This window comes from Canis lupus, chromosome 5, assembly GCF_003254725.2.
Source record: "Canis lupus dingo isolate Sandy chromosome 5, ASM325472v2, whole genome shotgun sequence".
Taxonomy (NCBI): Eukaryota; Metazoa; Chordata; class Mammalia; order Carnivora; family Canidae; genus Canis; species Canis lupus.
In genome coordinates, this window is record NC_064247.1 from 14,842,266 (window position 1) to 14,859,347 (window position 17,082).

Genomic DNA, 17,082 nt, shown 5'->3' on the forward strand with positions numbered 1-17,082 from the left:
GCAGAGTCTGTATCTTGCTAAATCTAGTATCTGTAATAGAATACATCCCCTAGATTAGGGTGAGGGTTAAAATAGTTAAAGCAGTAAAGCCTGGCTGCACCTGATAAATACCCCACCATCATCACCAACACTGCCAAGGCCCTCCTAGAAGTCAGCAATTCTGGAACTAGACCCAAGGCTCCCGACGCAAAGTCCCATGCTCATTTATTCAGTGAACAATTACTTGTTTTCTACTAGAACATATCTCATCTTCCCAGAATTCCCTTATCATTCCTGTTTCCCCACCGGAGCCTTTCCCCCTAAACCATCAGTTAGGATAGCAAACACAGGTAAAAGGAATGTTTATTTATTTAGCATTTATGGGTCTACTCCCTCCATAAATAAACCTGTACAGAGTTGGGAAGTAGGCCCACAAGAGATACAGGAGGGCAGAGCATGTATTAAGGCTCAGGGATCAGTACACGTCATCAGGCTCAGCACCCTCCCATCTCCAAGGGCACTAACGAGGCTGTGGGCATCTCCATCGGAGTGGAAACAGCAGGATACCTGCTGAAGGATCTCTCAAAATGTGGGGGATCCATTGCAGGCTCAGCCTATGATCCAGGTCCAAAAGTTCCAGCCTTCTCTGCCACCTCCAGGGCTAACTTTAGGTTCTGGTCAAACAGCTCACACCTAGGCCAGACCCAAGAGGCACAAATAAGGACGAAGTGTAAGGTCTCAGACTCTTTCCCCCACTCTGGGTGCCAAGGGGAAACCAGTGGAAACTCTTGCTTGAAAAAGGACATGAACCCCAAGAAAAGTCTTTGGCTTCTCAAAATATCAAAGGACTAGTTTACTTCTGTTTCATTTAAAAGTAACACTTCTTATCCTTTTGAAAAATGAGCTTGAGGAAGAGCATAAAGGGAGGAGCAAGGATGCTTTGACCAGTCTCTGGGGAGGGGGACCACCTACCTGATGGGCATTTCCAGGGAGTAGAATGGATTCTTAAGGGCAAAGTCTGAGTAGATCTCATAAATCTTTCGGAGAAGAGAATCTATTCCCGCTTGCCTAGGATCTGCCAGCACCACAAACTTGATCCCTGGAGAAGGGCCAAGAATGGTCACCATAGGGCAGAGAATGCGGCAAGTAACATCACCCTGTGTGTGTGTAGAGCATTTTCATAAGCCCATTTTTAATTTTGTCTTTATTGCTCCATAAAGCAGGAAAGGCAAGACTGTGAAATCTATAAGACTGGAGCAGAGAAGGGACTATCACATCACCCAACTGAGACTACACTTTGACATCTAGCTCTGTCACTTAATTGTTAGTCTTGTGGTCCCTCGGCAGCAAGTGCCTGGCAGGGGACAGACTGAGGCAGTTTTCAATGATCTCCATTAAGGGAGTGAAGCAATTACATGATCCAAAGGTCATTTCCATTTGGCATTCAAGTTTCATTTTGAAACACACCTTCTGAAACGTGTGCAACATGAGAAACTATTACGGTGAATTTTATCTGCACACGGGATAACCAGGGCTGAGCATTCTGGGTGGTGTGGACAAAACTGGCATCAGGTTAAATATTGGCTTTGGATTCACAAAACAAATTGACGTGTCTGTACAATTGTCCCAGGAAAAGCTAACCACCACCCCCTTGCTTACCAAAGTCGTCTTTGGTCAATCCCTTCCCCCAACTTGCCCCACTGCATCCCTCTGGCCTATTTGGAGACGCCTACCTGTCAGTGTCTGGAAGCAGTGCAGTTTGAACGTGTCGGTCTCCAGCATCTCAATGCCTGAGCTGCCCTGTTCTGGAGACAGCTGGGAACCAATTGCGAACAGCCTATTTGCAAAGGAGGTAAGTTTGGGAATGTGCCCCACTGCTTTAAGGGAGGAGCACTTCTCAAACTTTTCCACTGAAATGACCCTGTCTGCTGAGTTCACATTACACCCTGAGAAGTCAGAAGAGACAGTATTAACTGCCTAGCAGCAGCACCAAAATATCTTTAAAATCCATTTAAACTCTGCATGTATTTTACACTCGTATTTTGCTGTAAAACATTTTATGTGAAAATTTGGGGTAAAATTATCACTGGAATTTTGTGCCATGGTTACTTAGCCCTCGACTAGGATTTACCCAGCACATCTCCTATAATAATTGAGTTGGAAGGGCAGCCCCAGTGGTATAGCGGTTTAGCGCCGCCTGCAACCCGGGGTGTGATCCTGGAGACTCGGGATCGAGTCCCGCATCCGGCTCCCTGCATGGAGCCTGCTTCTCCCTCTGCCTCTCTCTCTGTGTCTCTCATGAATAAATAAAAAAATTAAATCTTAAATAAAAAATAAAAAAAAATAATTGAGTTGGAAAAGGTCTTAACGATCATTTAATTTAGCTACCTTACTTTAGAAACTAAAGCGGAGTGAAGTCTTGTGCAAGATCACACCACTGCCAGAATTACCTAAAACCTAGCCAACCTGGATTAGTTCTTTTTCTTTTCGCAAGAACTGACGATTTAAAAGGGGGCCCCAAAAAAGGTAAGCAGGGCTGCTCAGGAGACTTCCCTGATGCAGCCGGCCTAAGGGCCAAGTGCAGGCCCACAGGCCCCAGGAAGGGTTGGGGGACTTACGAGTGGAACATAGAGGCCAGCATAAGCTTCTCATTGGAGGTGAGGCGGGGTCGGCCGAATCGAATAGACACCGGGTAGTTGGCAGGATTGCCCAGGTACTCCAGCACCTCTTTCCCATCGGCAGTGTACTTGCCGTTCACGTCCACGCCATTGATGGCCAGCACTGCGTGGCCCACTGCAGAGGTGAGGCTGGGGTCAGTGAAGCGGCAGCGTGGGCATTCCGCCGACGGTCTCACCCCCGCCCCCCTCCCCGCCGGGCGGAGGCTTCAGGCTCCAGTCCACCCCGCGGCCCTCTCCTCGGCCCCTCTCCCCGCCCCGCTTCCCGCCCGGCGGAGCCCCCAGCCCACCCCGCTACACCAGGCCCGCCCACCACCCGACGCGAGCCTAGCCCACCCCGGATGCCGTCGCGCTGGCCGAAGGCAACTAGCACACGCTCGTCGTGCAGCTTGAGCAGCAGATCAAGAGGGTAACTGAAAGTCTTCTCAGCCTCGGCCCGTGGCGCGTAGCTGTCCAGCTGGTAGATCAGGCCGCCCGCTTTGTTCACCACATACACACTAAAGATCGCCATCGCTGCGGCCGCGGGTCCGAGACGGCGATCCGCCGGGTTCCTGACGGCCCCGCCCCGGAACCGCAGCCGCGGCCCCGCCCCCGGCCCTGCCCCGCCCCGCCCTCCCCTCCCCTCCCCTCCCCGCCGGGCGGGCCGCTGCGGCGCCTGCGCACTTGAGGCACCACGCTTAGCGGGGTCCCCGGGAGCCTTTGAGGGGCCGGACGGGTGGTTTTCTATGTCTTTACTAGTTTCCAGAGTCAGGGAATGGCACCACGTGGCTGCCTCAAAACTAGCGGCAAAGCCCGACAAGCCGCGAGCAGCCTTCGGGTGCGCGGCTCGGGAACCACTGCCCCTCGGGGGGGCCACTCCCCGCCCGGCGCGGGCCGCAGCCGCCGACCTTCCTCCGCGGGCTCCGCCCCCTGCCCCGGAAGTGCTCGCTGAGGGTGGAGGTTTCTGGGCCGGTCCGGGAGCGGCGCTTCCTTTTTGTCCGACATCTTAGTGAGGTGCAGGGTGGCTGTTGCTCGCCGAGCTTCGCTATGGTGAGCTCTTGAGGGTGGGAGGCCGTGCGGTTCTGAGGGGGCCGGGCGGTGCTGGGGCGCGGCTGAGGCGGCACCGGACGGAGGGCCCCAGACCCGCCGGGCGCTCCTTGAGGCGGGCGGGAGGATTGCTTCCCCCATGTGCTCGGGTGGTGGGGCTGGGGCGCTGTGGGGCCGCCGGGTCATCTGGCTGCATTCTCCCTTTTCCTCTACAGCCGCCCAAGGACGACAAGAAGAAGAAAGATGCCGGAAAGTCGGCCAAGAAGGACAAAGACCCAGTGAACAAGTCTGGAGGCAAGGCCAAAAAGAAGGTAGGAGCGCCCCCCGCCCCAAGCGTGGGTGAGATTGGGGACGCCGGATCCATGTGGCTGCGCTAGTACGTCACGTTCGGGGCAACTGCTCTTAGGAGTGTGGGGTCTAGAGTCCGAGCGTTAGGGCTTGTACGCTCCTCACCGTTCTGTTTTGAGCACTGGGGTGCTGCGCAGTACGTAGAAGTTAAACGGGAGCGTGCAAAGTATCCTGATGCCTAGCACGAGATTTTAACAGTATCGTGGGGCCCCGCCTGTATCCGAAACTCTCACAGCCTTTTTTTCTTTAGTCTAACGCGTTTTTGATGCCGTTAACGGTAGCGAGGGTCCCTTTTGTGTCTTGGTGGTTTGAATCTTAGTTCGTAAAGTCTCTGTAAATTCTGAATTTCGTGGGTTTTTGCAGGCCAAGGAACCCTTGCGCTGTAGTACTGAGGCCAGGGGAACGAGTTCCCTGACACAGGTGGTCTGGGGACAGAAAGCGTGATCTCTTCCAGGAGCAACGACTCCCTCTTTTTTTCTTTTCGTGAGCAGAAGTGGTCCAAAGGCAAAGTTCGAGACAAGCTCAATAATCTGGTGTTGTTTGACAAAGCGACATATGACAAACTCTGTAAGGAGGTTCCCAACTATAAGCTTATAACTCCAGCTGTTGTCTCTGAGAGACTGAAGATTCGAGGTTCTCTGGCCAGGGCAGCCCTTCAGGAGCTCCTCAGTAAAGGTGAGAGGGGTGTGTTGTACTGATGGGCTTTTACACGTTAAATTGGCATGACGGTGTTAGCCACCCTAAACTGTCTTTACTGGAATTGAGTAAATGGGCACAGGCTCACCACTGGATGTAATACTCTAACCCACATGTTTCCCCTTGGGTAGACCCCGAAGAAGGGCCCTTGGCCAGATTTGTCCCATGGACCCCTATGTCATATTGGTGGAAGCCTCAGGATCCCTGTTTTCAAGTAAATTCACCTTAAATATTACAGAAGAATCCCAATGATGTTGAAATACTATGGAACTACCAAAAGCTTTGATAGTAAAACATTTTTTACTTTATTTTTAAAAATTGGGTGTTGGATCTAATTAATTTCATCCACATTAGTGTAAAGGAGTATAAATATTTTAAGCCATCTCTAATGTCTAATATGGAAGTAGTGTTTTTTTAAGTGTTAAGAGGGCGGGGTGCCTGGATGGCTCAGTAGCTTAAGGGTCTGCCTTTAGCTGGGGTCATTATCCCAGGGACCTGGGGATGAGGCCCACATTGGGCTCTCTACTAAGCAGGGAGCCTGCTTCTCCCTCTCCTGTTCCCCCTGCTTATGCATGTGCACACGCTTGCTCTAAGTAAATTATTTAAGTGCTTAGGGTAACCATCCCAATAGCAAGTCATAGGCTCCTCATTTAGAATAGATAAAATTAGATTACCACCAAGAAATGTAGGGATTTTTTTTTTTTTAAGGTTTTTATTTATTTGAGAGACAGACATGGGCAGAGGGAGAAGCAGGCTCCATGCAGGGAGCCTGATACGGGACTCGATCCCGGCTCTCCAGGATCACGTCCTGGACTGAAGGCGGTGCTGAACACACTAAGCCACCGGGGCTGCCCAGTTTTGTTTTGTTTTTTTAAAGATTTATTCATGAGAGACAGAAGGTGAGCAGAGGGAGAAGCAGGCTTCCCTGCAAGGAGCCCGATGAGGGACTCCGATCCCAGGCCCCCAGGATCATGCTGTGAGCCAAAGGCAGATGTTCAACCACTGAGCTACACCCAGGTGCCCTTAGGGGTGTTCTTATTAAACTCTCACGCTTAAATTCAGCATTCCTAGTGTTTACATTGAGTGTTTCATAGTACTGTGTGAAAAATGTATCCTTATTTTTCTTTCTAGGACTTATTAAACTGGTTTCAAAGCACAGAGCTCAAGTAATTTACACCAGAAACACCAAGGGTGGAGATGCCCCAGCTGCCGGTGAAGATGCATGAACAAGGTAACAAGAACCCAGGGGCTCATGGCATAGAAAGTATACATATCTTACATAAGGCTGTATAATTCTGATTCTTTATTTTTGTTTTTTTGCAGATCCCACCAACTGTACATTTTGGGAAATAAAACTTTATTAAATGAAATAAGTGGGTATGTCTCTTTCCTAAGAAAACTAGTTACAGAGAAGAATAAGCAGGTAGGGTTTGTTGACTTGGCTTTGTGCCTTAATGGTGGTTGGAAAATATCAGGAAATGATTGGCTTTTTTTCTTTACATGACTGTTTGTTCCTTGCTGCAGCTTCCGTTTTGAATTGATGTCTGAAAGGAAATGAAGGGTTAGCAGGATGAAGGCTGACCTCTCCAAGGGGGTGTTAGGGTTGGGGTGTTGGGGTCCTGGAACTGAACCTATACCTGGATTGCCAGCGACGTCCATTATTCCAGACCCGGCCAAAAGAGGGCAGCCAGCCTACACTGGTGCTGGAGCTGTGATCAAAGTTGGCTCCAACTCTGTCTGGGGGGAGTTTCTTCAATTTCTGTTTTTCCTCTACAAAGAAGTAAACAGTTTTTGAACTGTTTCTATTAGAGTTTATTCCCGTTCTTGAATTGGCTTACTCACTTTCTTTAAGAAATTCTTCATAGGATGGTCCTATTTGTTGGTTTACAGAACTGTATTCTTCATCCTGGACCATCCAGGGAGGTGTAGCACCTGGAAAAGACCCATTAAGCAGGAATGAAGGCATTTAAGTTTCAGGCTACCGTGAAACATGCCCTAGCTATAAGCTCTTACCAATTGCCACCTGAAATGTTAAAAAGCAAAACTGAGGAACTCTGAACCATGGGAAGTTGAGGGGCTTGGGCTAATGTAAAGCAACATACCTTACACGTGATATGCTGTACTGACACTTTACAGTTTTGTTGAGGCATGACTGACCTACAGCGGCACACATTGACAGTATACAATCTGAAAAAAGCTTTGAGTAAATGGGTCACACGATACCAGATGTCACCGTTGTGTATCCTCCTCCCCTTTATAAAGTACTTCTGCATCTTTCTGTACCTCTTCCCAGCCCCAGGCAACCATGGCTGTGTGCCCATTAACTCTAGTTTGCATTTGCTGGTATGTGCCTTTTTTCCGTCTGGTTTCTAATAGTTATTTTAAGATTTATCTGTGCTGCACTTAACAATACTTTGTTGAGTGCTACTCTGTTCCTTTGTTGAGGCACGTTTGGATTGTTTTCAGTTTCAGTTTTGGGGTACTGCAACTAGAGCTGTGACCATCTGGTGTGCAAGACTTTGTGCAGACATATTTGCTTTTTCTCCTGCAATATCTGGATCATGATGGTGGGTGTATGTTTAACTTAAATCCTTGAACTGTTTCCCCAATTGGTTATGCCATTTTAACATTGCCACCGGCAGTTTAGGAATGTTTTTTCACATACATAGCGTTTCATTTTAGTCACCATGATGAACATCTTTTTACATCCCTCTGAGTTTTGATAATTCTTCATATATTAAAGATACAAGGCCTTATATCAGATAGCACTTTATCTTAACTGTATTCTTTAAAAAAATAATTGGGGTGCCTGGGTGGCAGTTGGTTTGACACCCATCTTCTTTTAAAAAATTTTCAGTGAGAGCACAAGGGTGGTGGGGAGAAGGAGAGAGAATCTTAAGACTGTGCTGAGTGTGGGCTTGATCTCAAGACCCCAAGATCATACCCGAGCCAAAACCAAGAGTTGGGATGCTGAACTGACTGTGCCACCCAGGCACCCCTAAAATAAGAAACTTAAAAAAAATAAAGTAATTGCCTCTTACCATCTGAGAAACACTGCCCTGGTTCTTACCTGAGTGGATGTTACCAATTCCTGGTGTATCCTATAGTCGGAAATGGGGAGGAAAATCCCAGATAAGAAACTGAGGGCAGGATGGGATATTCCTAGCTAGAAAAAGGGCAAGCCACAGGAGGGGGTATAGAAGTACCACAGTGCTAGTTCTATGCCCTGGTTGGCATTAAATCTTAAAATACTGAGTGCCTACTAGTTGCATCATAAGCAAAACCCTTTCTACACAGGGCAGTATGTACCAAGGGGGAAGAGACTTAAGCAGAAATTAACACAGATTACATTGACAGTTTTTTTACGTGGTCCCACATACATTTGTAACAGGCGACCTGTTCACATAAGCCTTCCATGAAAAGGTGATATTTGAGGCAGGCTGAAGGAAGGTAGACATAATATTTAATGCCATAGCAATGACACATGCAAAAAATCAGAAGATGCACGTGTACAAGACAGCAGGTGAGGCAGTGGCTTTCTGTTTAGGACAGGAATGCAGGGGGAACAGAAACATCCAAAACGTAACAGAGGCCATCTTACAGCCAGCAAGTAAACTAGGTCTACTCACAGACGATGTAAGAGATGAAAGAGGAGACAATAACTCTACAGTTCTGGAAATCTAGGGATGGTAGGGTAAGTTAGATTCATGTGCCTAAATGTCCTAAATTGAGCTGGGGGTTTTGCAGAGGATGAGCTATAGGAGTTGGCATTCAGTGGCAGAGGGGGCAACAGGTGCAGATGAAATCACTGGTGGGTGAGGAAAGAGGTCTGAACACACCAAGGAAAGGCATAGCTAGGGAGATGGGAATGGCCAGAAAAGGTACAAAACCCAAGAGAGATGGGTGTCCTGGGAATTGTGGGGGCACTGGCCTTCCGGGCCAGCTTATCCATTGTACCTGATGGCCAATGAATGTCAAAGGTTGTCCTGTCTCCATCCAATCAAGCTCTGGGGTGGGTGGCAGGTCCAAGTAGGAGGGCTGCTGTGAGGTGGAGGCCACTAGACTAAAAAAGACAAACAGGAGCCAGGCTGGCAGAGAGGTCCTTGAGCCACAACCCCTGGAGGATAGCAGAATGGGAACACCCATGTACCTTTCACCCAGATTCCCCATCTTCCAGCCAAAAAGTTACAGAATGTTCTAACAGAGGTCACACTCCCAATAAGATTCCTTAGCAATTTTACCTGTTGGTCCCTTTCCAGCTTCCCAGTGCTGAAGAGCCTTCTTCTGGGTCTGGCACTGCCTGAGGCTGAGTTTGATTCAGGAAAAATAAATGTGTCTCGGATCCTTAAGTGTCAGTCTAGGCCTTGCTCCCACCCTCCAGTAGGAAACAAACTGGCATATGGAGGGTACTGCCCATCTTGCAAACTTCCCTCCCTCCTAACTCTGCCCACATCTCCACTGACAAGGCCTGCCCCCTGGCGGACAGGTAAGGGAAATCAAGCGGAGCAGATGAAGCATGGAGTCCACGAGTTGTAGAAGACCTGGTAGGTGAAATGCTGGACCTGGGAAAACCAGGGATCAAATGCATTTGGATACTGCTCTGGCGGCTCCGAGGGACACCAACCTCTAAGACAGACTGAACCAGCTCCTGCCGGCTGTGTTCCACCTCTCGAATCTGAGCTGCCATCTGCGGGGGAGAGGCTGTTTAGCTAGGTACAGGATCATGGGGCTGGGTCCTTCGGAGACCTTTCTTTAACTTACCTCTTTGATCACCTCATCCTCTTTTTCCTCATAGGTATCCAAACCTTTCACCATGGATTTCTTGAATCTAAAAAGAAAAAGGTGGGGAGGGGTGCCTAGGTGGCTCAGTCAGTTAAGTATCTGCCTTCGGTTCAGGTCATGATCCCCGGGTCCTGGGATTGAGCCTCATGTTGGGCACCCTGTTCAGTGGGGAGCCTGCTTACTTCTCCCTCTGCTGTTCCCCCTGCTTGTGCTCTCTCGCTCTCTCCCTCTCTCAACTGAACACAATCTTTAAGATAAATAAGAAAAAGGAAAAGGACTAGTCAGCCAAGAACACCAGTTTTTTTAATTTTTATTTATTTATGATAGTCACACACACACAGAGAGGGAGAGGCAGAGACACAGGCAGAGGGAGAAGCAGGCTCCATGCACCGGGAGCCCGACGTGGGATTCGATCCCGGGTCTCCAGGATCGTGCCCTGGGCCAAAGGCAGGCGCTAAACCACTGTGCCACCCAGGGATCCCAAGAACACCAGTTATAAAAGATCCTCTGTAGATCATTTCTTTTCCTTCAAATTTTAGACAATTTCAAAATTACAGAAACAAAATAGAACAATGAACACCCCTGTACCTTTTACCCAGATTCACTGTCAACGTTTTGCATTACTGGCTCTGCTTCTCTTCTATATATACATTTCCCTTTTGCCAAATCAAAAATGAGCTTTAGAACATCATGAAACTTAACTCTGAATACTTCGACAGGCACCTAAGAACAGGAAGAGCCTATAAAACGTTACCACACTTAAAATCAATTCATCTCTTTTGATGTCTAACTTGTCCCATATATGGGACAACACCAATATATAACTACAGTTGTTTTACCTTGCAATACACACAGAAAGGTACCAGAAAAATACCAATACAAGCAATACCACTACCAACAAAACTACTAAGCAAAGCTCAGGACTTCTTTGTAGCTCTTTAGACCTTGGAAAATATAAGGATATACACTCAGAATTTTATGTTCAAGTTACTTGAATTCTTATTCTTTTGTGATTGTTTTCAATTTGATATATAGCTACGACAATTTGTTCTTGTTTGGAATCAATTTTAGGATTTGCTTTCTGGCCTGATCTCAATACGTAAAACATCTCTGTGGGGGAATGGCTCTACCACTACCCTGGCAGCCTTGCATCTATCCATTCGGGCAAAGCCTAGAACACAGCATCAGAGTCTTGGCTGAAAACCTGTGTGATGCTCGTGGAACACAGGATGGGAGTCCTGAAAGGAGCTGCTTTGAGGCCCTCTCCCACTTGGAGATTTCTCCCCACCTCTCTCAGATTAGAGCTGCAAGCCACACTGGGCTTCCCAGCAGCAGAGTGTCCTACAGCTCACATGACAATTAGCTAGCCATTTTTGTTTCAGAGTGGTCCTCTTTGGTGGGTGGGACAAGGACCTGGAAAGCTGGCACTTTGGGCTTCTTTACTCTATGTAAAAACGATAACCTGTCTGAATCTAAGGATGGCTTGTGTTATCTTTACCAACTGATAAATCAGTCAGGCTTGGCTTTGCCTTGTGCATGTGAGCTTGAAATGTATAATGTTCAAAAATCAAAACTAATACGTTTAAAGAGTCCATCCTCATAATTCTCAATTACAACTTTTTCTGCTCAACTATCCTTTATTCCCACCAAACACCATTTGGAGCTGGGTCAGAGTGGCCTCAATTCCCCATCTCCTGCCCAGTCTGAACCGCAAATTTGGAGGCAAGGTGGTAGGTTTTAGGTATTTCTCCCCATTCCCTCATTATTCTCCACACTGAGTAGGAAACAATAATAGATGTCATGAGTTTTTCTGTAACTTTGGTTCCAAGATCCCCTTGGGTTCAATTCCTTATAATCTCAGTATTGTCCCAATAAAAGTAGAATGAGGCTGGGATGTCTGGGTAGCTCAGTAGTTGAGCATCTGCCTTTGGCTCAGGGCATGATCCTGCAGTCCTGTAATTGAGTTGTGCATTGGACTCCCCATAGGGAGCCTGTTTCTCCCTCTCATGAATAAATAAAATCTTTAAAAAAAAAAAAAAAAAAAAAAGGTAGTATGAGGCTTTGTCCTTTTCCTGAAGCAGTCAGCACTCATACCCACTCTGTGCTGACCAGCTTATTGCACTCCAGTTTCTCAGGGTCCTCTAGAGGCCAGTTAAAACAGAGTCTAAGATTATTCAAGTGAGCGCTGGGTGGGTACCAGTTGCTTATACACTATAAAAGCTACAGGACCTTAACAATTCTGTGTACTACACATTTATTTTTTTATTTTTTTTATTTTTATTTATTTATGATAGTCACACACAGAGAGAGAGAGAGAGGCAGAGACATAGGCAGAAGGAGAAGCAGGCTCCATGCACCGGGAGCCCGACGTGGGATTCGATCCCGGGTCTCCAGGATCGCACCCTGGGCCAAAGGCAGGCGCCAAACCGCTGCGCCACCCAGGGATCCCTGTACTACACATTTAAATAATAGTTAACTTTAGGGACATCTGGGTGGCTCAGTCGGTTAAGTGTCTGCCTTCAGCTCAGGTCATGATCTCAGAGTCCTGAGAAGCCCCACGGTGGTGGTGGTGGTGGTGGTGGTGGTGGTGGTGGTGGTGGTGTGTGTCTCTCTTCTCAGCGGGGAGTCTGCTTCTCCCTCTCCTCTGTGTGCTCTCTCTCTCAAAAAAATACTTTTATTATATACTGTTCTCTATTTGCTAAGTGTATCATAAATCCTATCCCCAACTAGATATAAACCTTTCAAAGACTCTGTCATGCTTCTTTTGTGTCCAGTATCATGCCTAGGAATGAGTGCTATGAAGACAACAGATACTTACAAAGTCCCTACTGAAATTTCCAATTAATAGAGAAAGCTCCAGCACCTGACAAAGATCTAGAGAAGCCCTATTCTGTTATCTCATCTTTCATAATCAGTGATTTACCGTGCATAGTCCTGGGGGGAGATCAGAAACTTCTCTTTCAATTGGAACTCTGCCTTGTTCTCCCACCAGAATCTGTTGGTTGCTTTCTTGTGCTCTGGGCTGCAAATGAACGGATAATCTCAATGACAGATTACAGAACGTCACTGATACCTAGGCATTAGGTAAGTAGTGCACACTGACATCTTGGTTTCTGCCTCTGGGCTAGGCTGATAGGACAATGTTACTAGTCTCTTCCAGATGTCCAGTCTCCCTCTTCCAGTAAAAATGTGAGAATCTGAAAGGAGATGATGGGAGGTAACCCTGAACCAGCTGCCCATCTGGCTTCCCCACCATTTCCACTGGGACCATGGCAGCCATAAACCCTCCACCGCTCAAGGATGCAACGCCAATAAGGTGACTCGATCCACCCGAACTACAAAAGCGTTCTTCCTCTCATCCACCCCTAACCCCCCTCTCCCCCCACACACGACAGTATGCGAATGTGCTGGATGGATGAGGCTCCTCGGCCGGATCTCACCTGGCCAGATGCTCCAGCAGCCCCCCGTGCAGCACGGTCAGGTTTCCGTGGCTCAGGTGTTTCCGCACCTCGCAGCCGCAGCACAGGCACCAGCAGCGCCGCTCGTGCTCCGGCACGTAACGCTCCACCTGAGCGGCGCGGATGGCCTTGCGGGCGGCCTCCACCTGCGGCGGAGAGAGGCCCAGAAGGCCCCCAGTGGAGCCCCCACGTCTCCCCCCTCGCGCCCTCCCTGCACCGCCCGCATCCCCCACCCCAGGCGGTCCGCGGCCCCCTCCCGCCTCCCGTCCGCACCTGGGGCAGGAGCCGCTCCAAAGCCGCCTTCAGCTGCCGCTGGTGCTTGCGACTGTAGACGTGTCCGCGACCACAGAAGAAGGTCTGGCGGCACAGCGGGCATCGCTGCGCCGGCGCCATGGGCCCAGGAGCCGCTGTACCCGCGACGCGTAGCTGGTCTCCCTCCACCCGGCGACCCCTGACCCCCTCGGGGGCGGGGCGTACCCAGCGGTCCCCGCGGCCCCCAGCGGCGGGCCGGCGCCACTGCAGCCCCTTCTGCGGCTGCGCGAGTCCCTTCCCGGGCTCCCACTGATAGGTAACTAGTACGATAGGGTGCTCCCTGTGTGTCCTCCCAGCTTCCCATTAACTACCTCAGTCCTCACAACAGCGCTACGTGCCGTTCTATTCTTACAGGCATTTTACAGATGGGAAGACTGAGGCGTGGAGAGGAAGTAACTGTGGAAGGTTGCACGGGAGTTAAGCATCGGAGGCAGCGCCCCCAGTGGGCCTCAGTACCAGCCCGCCTAAGGAACGCATGGTGGAGGCGGCCCTAATCTAAGACCTAATCACATCCATATCCTCCCCCCCGGGGAGCGGGGGTGTTCTGAGCAGTCTTACTGCAGAGCTGTAAAGGGGAAGCTTATATATAAACGGTGCAGAATCATTGCTGAGGGTTAACAGACATTTTTATTCTGTAAACATGCTCGTGGAATTTTTATTTTTTGCAAGCTGCTTTTCCCAGAAAGAACAGTTCCTTACCCAAATGAGTTTACCTTAGTGCCTAAATTGCTCCCTTACACGGCCGAGATCCCCAGGCTATGATCTCTACCCTAGAGCACCCCCAAAAAAGCCTGGGGCCCAGCCAGACCTTATTTGTAAGTTATGCCCAACAGAACTAGGACAGAGTCCCGAATTTCACTTAGATTTGTTACCAGCACTGGTACAGTAACCTGGATGGGCTACTATGCCTATGGGTGTATATACAGTCAACTATACATAATTCAACCTCAGAAAGTAGCCAGACTCCCCTTCAGATCTTAACTTCCTCTTGGAGCTTCCCGTTAGACTCAGGCCTCTGTCAGATGTGACTCATTTTGAAGACCCCAGCAACACTCAACTCCTGGACCTCCCATCATTTCCCTGGCTGGGTCAGTCCTGGATCTTGTCTGCCCCCAATTGTCATTCTCTGAATTCAAACTCTGAAGTTGTATTCTGACCACCATCTTCCGTCTTGCCTTTAAGTGCAAGAAGACTCCATTCTTGAAGATGACTATTCCTAAGCACTCAGAAAACTATTCTGCATCTCTCAGCTGCTTTGCTCTAGGTTCTCAAAGCGTGGCCTCCAGGTGGACAGCTGGAAGCTTGTTAGAAATGCAAATTCTTGGGCCCCACCAGAGACCTAATGAATCAGAAACTCTAGAGTGGGGCCCAGCAATCCGTAGTTTAATGAGCCCTTCAATGATTCTGATGCTCAATCAAGTTTGAAAATCAGTGGTCTAGGTCTTAGGTCCTCTTGGCTTCGCTTCACCCACTGGATTCCAGGACTGTTTCCACCATACTCTCAAGGCAACCTATTACTTCACTTGACCTTCCCAGATCTCTTATTTTGTCAAGCTCCAAAAGCAGATCAACCCAGCCATCTATTTCTTTCATTTGTTCCAAAGCTGCTTAGAGTAGTCTACACTGCTTCAACTTCAACTAACTCCTCAGCCCTCTGCAATTTTGCTTTTGAAACTGTTTACCTTAAGTTCTCCACCGCGTTCATTTAGTTGCAACTGAACTTGTGTGAATGGAACTCAACATCTTCCACTTGAGAACATCCCCTATTTTCATCCTTCCAGTAAATCCCACCAAGCTAAAATCTGGAATTTGGGGGAGAGTTATCTTTGACATCTGCTTTTATTCAGTCCCTAAATCCACCCTGTTCAAGTTGTCTCATTGGATTTCTGAGATGTTTAAAGTCTGTTCTAACATTTTTTATACTCCTAGAGAAAACCTTGTTTCAATTCCCTTGCTCTTTTGCTTAGATTCATGTAAAATCTTTATAACTGGTTTCCAAGTGTGTGGTCTGTTTCAACTCCATTTATCCTCCAGACTCTGGTTTCAAGAAAGCCTCTAAGTGACTTTCTGGATTGATTTAACGCCTCTAAATTAGCATCAGGAAAAAAAAATTAAATTTCCCAGCATGACTTTCAAAGCCTTATTATAGTATGTTTCCCAAATTCCTTTTGTCTTATCTCTCATCACTTAGCTGACCTTGTGGACCTCCTCCTCCAAGCAATAGTCTTGGAGCCCTGTGGTCCTGTGTACTTTAGCATCTTCCACCCCTTGGCTCCCTCTGCCTAAAATTTACTTCTTTCCAGCCCTGCCTAATAAATTCTATTATATAGGACCTGAAATATGAATGAGAGTGGAATTTCCACAAGGCTGGTGTCTTTGTCTGGCACATGGTAAATTCTTAGTCTATTCACAGTCTCTCATATCAATTCATTATTGAATAAATGAAATGTCACCCCTTTTGTGAAGCCTTCTAGAGTTGTCTCTGCAGAATTAATTTCTTGATTTCAAGTCCTTTGCTTGTCCTGTTGTCATTTTTGTTTAATAGTCAAAAATCCAATAATTGAAGGGGTGCCTGGGTGGCTCAGTTGGTTAAGCGTCCGACTCTTGCTTTCAATCCAGGTCATGATTTCAGGGTCATAAGATCAAGGTCTGCATCAGGCCCCACGCTGGGCATGGAGTCTGCTTAAGATTCTCTCCCTCCCTTTCCCTCTGCCTTTCCCCCTCCTCATGCTCTCTCTCTCAAATAAATAAATACAATCAAAAAAAGAAAGAAAACCCAATAGTTGAAAAGCGCCTTAAGTGCAGGGACTGTGTCTGTTCATGGTTAACCCCTTAGAACTAGCATAAAGTAGTCTTTAACAGGTTTGTCAGAGTAAGTTAAAACCATCACACACTCCCTGGGGTAACATGCCCTTGGGGGTGGGAGTTTGTCCAGAGGAGGAACCTGGGAATATGCAGCTAACAGCCTGTTAGTCAATAGCATCAAAGTGCAAAACAGGCTAGTGGGTAAATGTACTTATCTTAAAATTGTAAAAATTAAAATTGTAAAAATTATAGCCCTGTAGAACTGACAGGGCTATAAATAAAAAGTGGCTGTCCCTCAAATCCCTTGATACCCTTCAGCCCTCACAGATGCCTATTGCTATTTGATACCTCTTTTCTTCAAGTCATTTTCTTTTTTTAACCTTTTATTTATTTTTATTTTATTTTTTTAAGATTTTATTTATTCATGAGAGACACACAGAGAAAGAGGCAGAGACATAGGCAGAGGGAGAAACAGGCTCCATGCAGGTAGCTCGATGTGGGAGTTGATCCCAGGACTCCAGGATCATGCCCTGAGCTAAAGGCAGGTGCTCAACCACTGAGCCACCCAGGTGTCCCTCTTTTTAAATTTTTTAATAAGATTTTATTTATTTATTCATGAGAGATACACAGAGAGAGGCAGACACATAGGCAGAGGGAGAAACAGGCTCCCTGGAGGGAACCCAATGTGGGACTCCATCTCAGGACCCCGGGATCATGACCTGAGCTGAAGGCAGATGCTCAACCACTGAGCCACCCAGGTGCCCCTCTTCAAGTCATTTTCTATGCTTATGGGCAGCTGGCTGGCTCAGTCAGTAGACCATGTGACTTCTTTTAAAGATGGGTAACTGAGTGATGGGCATTAAGGAGGGCACGTGATATAATGAGCACTGGGTGTTATATAAGACTGATGAAGCACTGCCCTCTACCTCTGAAACCAAATATACATTATATGTTAATGAATGGAATTAAAATGAGTACTTTCCAGAAAAAAAAAAAAAAAA

At 47.7% G+C, this 17,082-nt stretch overlaps 3 protein-coding genes across 4 annotated transcripts; 1 reads left to right on the forward strand and 2 right to left on the reverse strand.

The window, feature by feature from the left end:
- Positions 1-330: 330 nt before the first annotated feature.
- TRAPPC4 (trafficking protein particle complex subunit 4) lies at positions 331-3,243 on the reverse strand. Its single transcript, XM_025465296.3, has 5 exons — positions 2,991-3,243; positions 2,598-2,772; positions 1,713-1,816; positions 952-1,078; positions 331-672 (listed from the first exon to the last, which is right to left on the reverse strand). Exons 1-5 carry the CDS (start codon positions 3,163-3,165, stop codon positions 594-596), a joined length of 660 nt encoding a protein of 219 aa, XP_025321081.1. The 5' UTR covers positions 3,166-3,243; the 3' UTR covers positions 331-593.
- Positions 3,244-3,360: 117 nt separating this feature from the next.
- RPS25 (ribosomal protein S25) lies at positions 3,361-6,097 on the forward strand. Its single transcript, XM_025465298.3, has 5 exons — positions 3,361-3,683; positions 3,896-3,991; positions 4,520-4,703; positions 5,856-5,955; positions 6,048-6,097. The coding sequence occupies exons 1-4, from the start codon at positions 3,681-3,683 to the stop codon at positions 5,948-5,950; spliced, it is 378 nt and encodes a 125-aa protein (XP_025321083.1). The 5' UTR covers positions 3,361-3,680; the 3' UTR covers positions 5,951-5,955; positions 6,048-6,097.
- On the reverse strand, positions 6,005-13,450 carry CENATAC (centrosomal AT-AC splicing factor). Of its 2 annotated transcripts, XM_025465297.3 has the most exons (11): positions 13,238-13,444; positions 12,947-13,110; positions 12,430-12,528; positions 9,486-9,552; positions 9,349-9,411; positions 8,966-9,030; positions 8,682-8,787; positions 7,795-7,825; positions 6,567-6,656; positions 6,362-6,494; positions 6,005-6,268 (listed from the first exon to the last, which is right to left on the reverse strand). In XM_025465297.3, exons 1-11 carry the CDS (start codon positions 13,355-13,357, stop codon positions 6,196-6,198), a joined length of 1,011 nt encoding a protein of 336 aa, XP_025321082.1. In that variant the 5' UTR covers positions 13,358-13,444; the 3' UTR covers positions 6,005-6,195. The 2 variants fall into 2 exon arrangements, with proteins under 2 accessions (XP_025321082.1, XP_035572698.1); XM_035716805.2 differs by lacking the exons at positions 6,005-6,268; positions 6,362-6,494; positions 6,567-6,656; positions 7,795-7,825 and adding an exon at positions 7,832-8,404 and having other exon boundaries at positions 13,238-13,450.
- Positions 13,451-17,082: the final 3,632 nt, after the last annotated feature.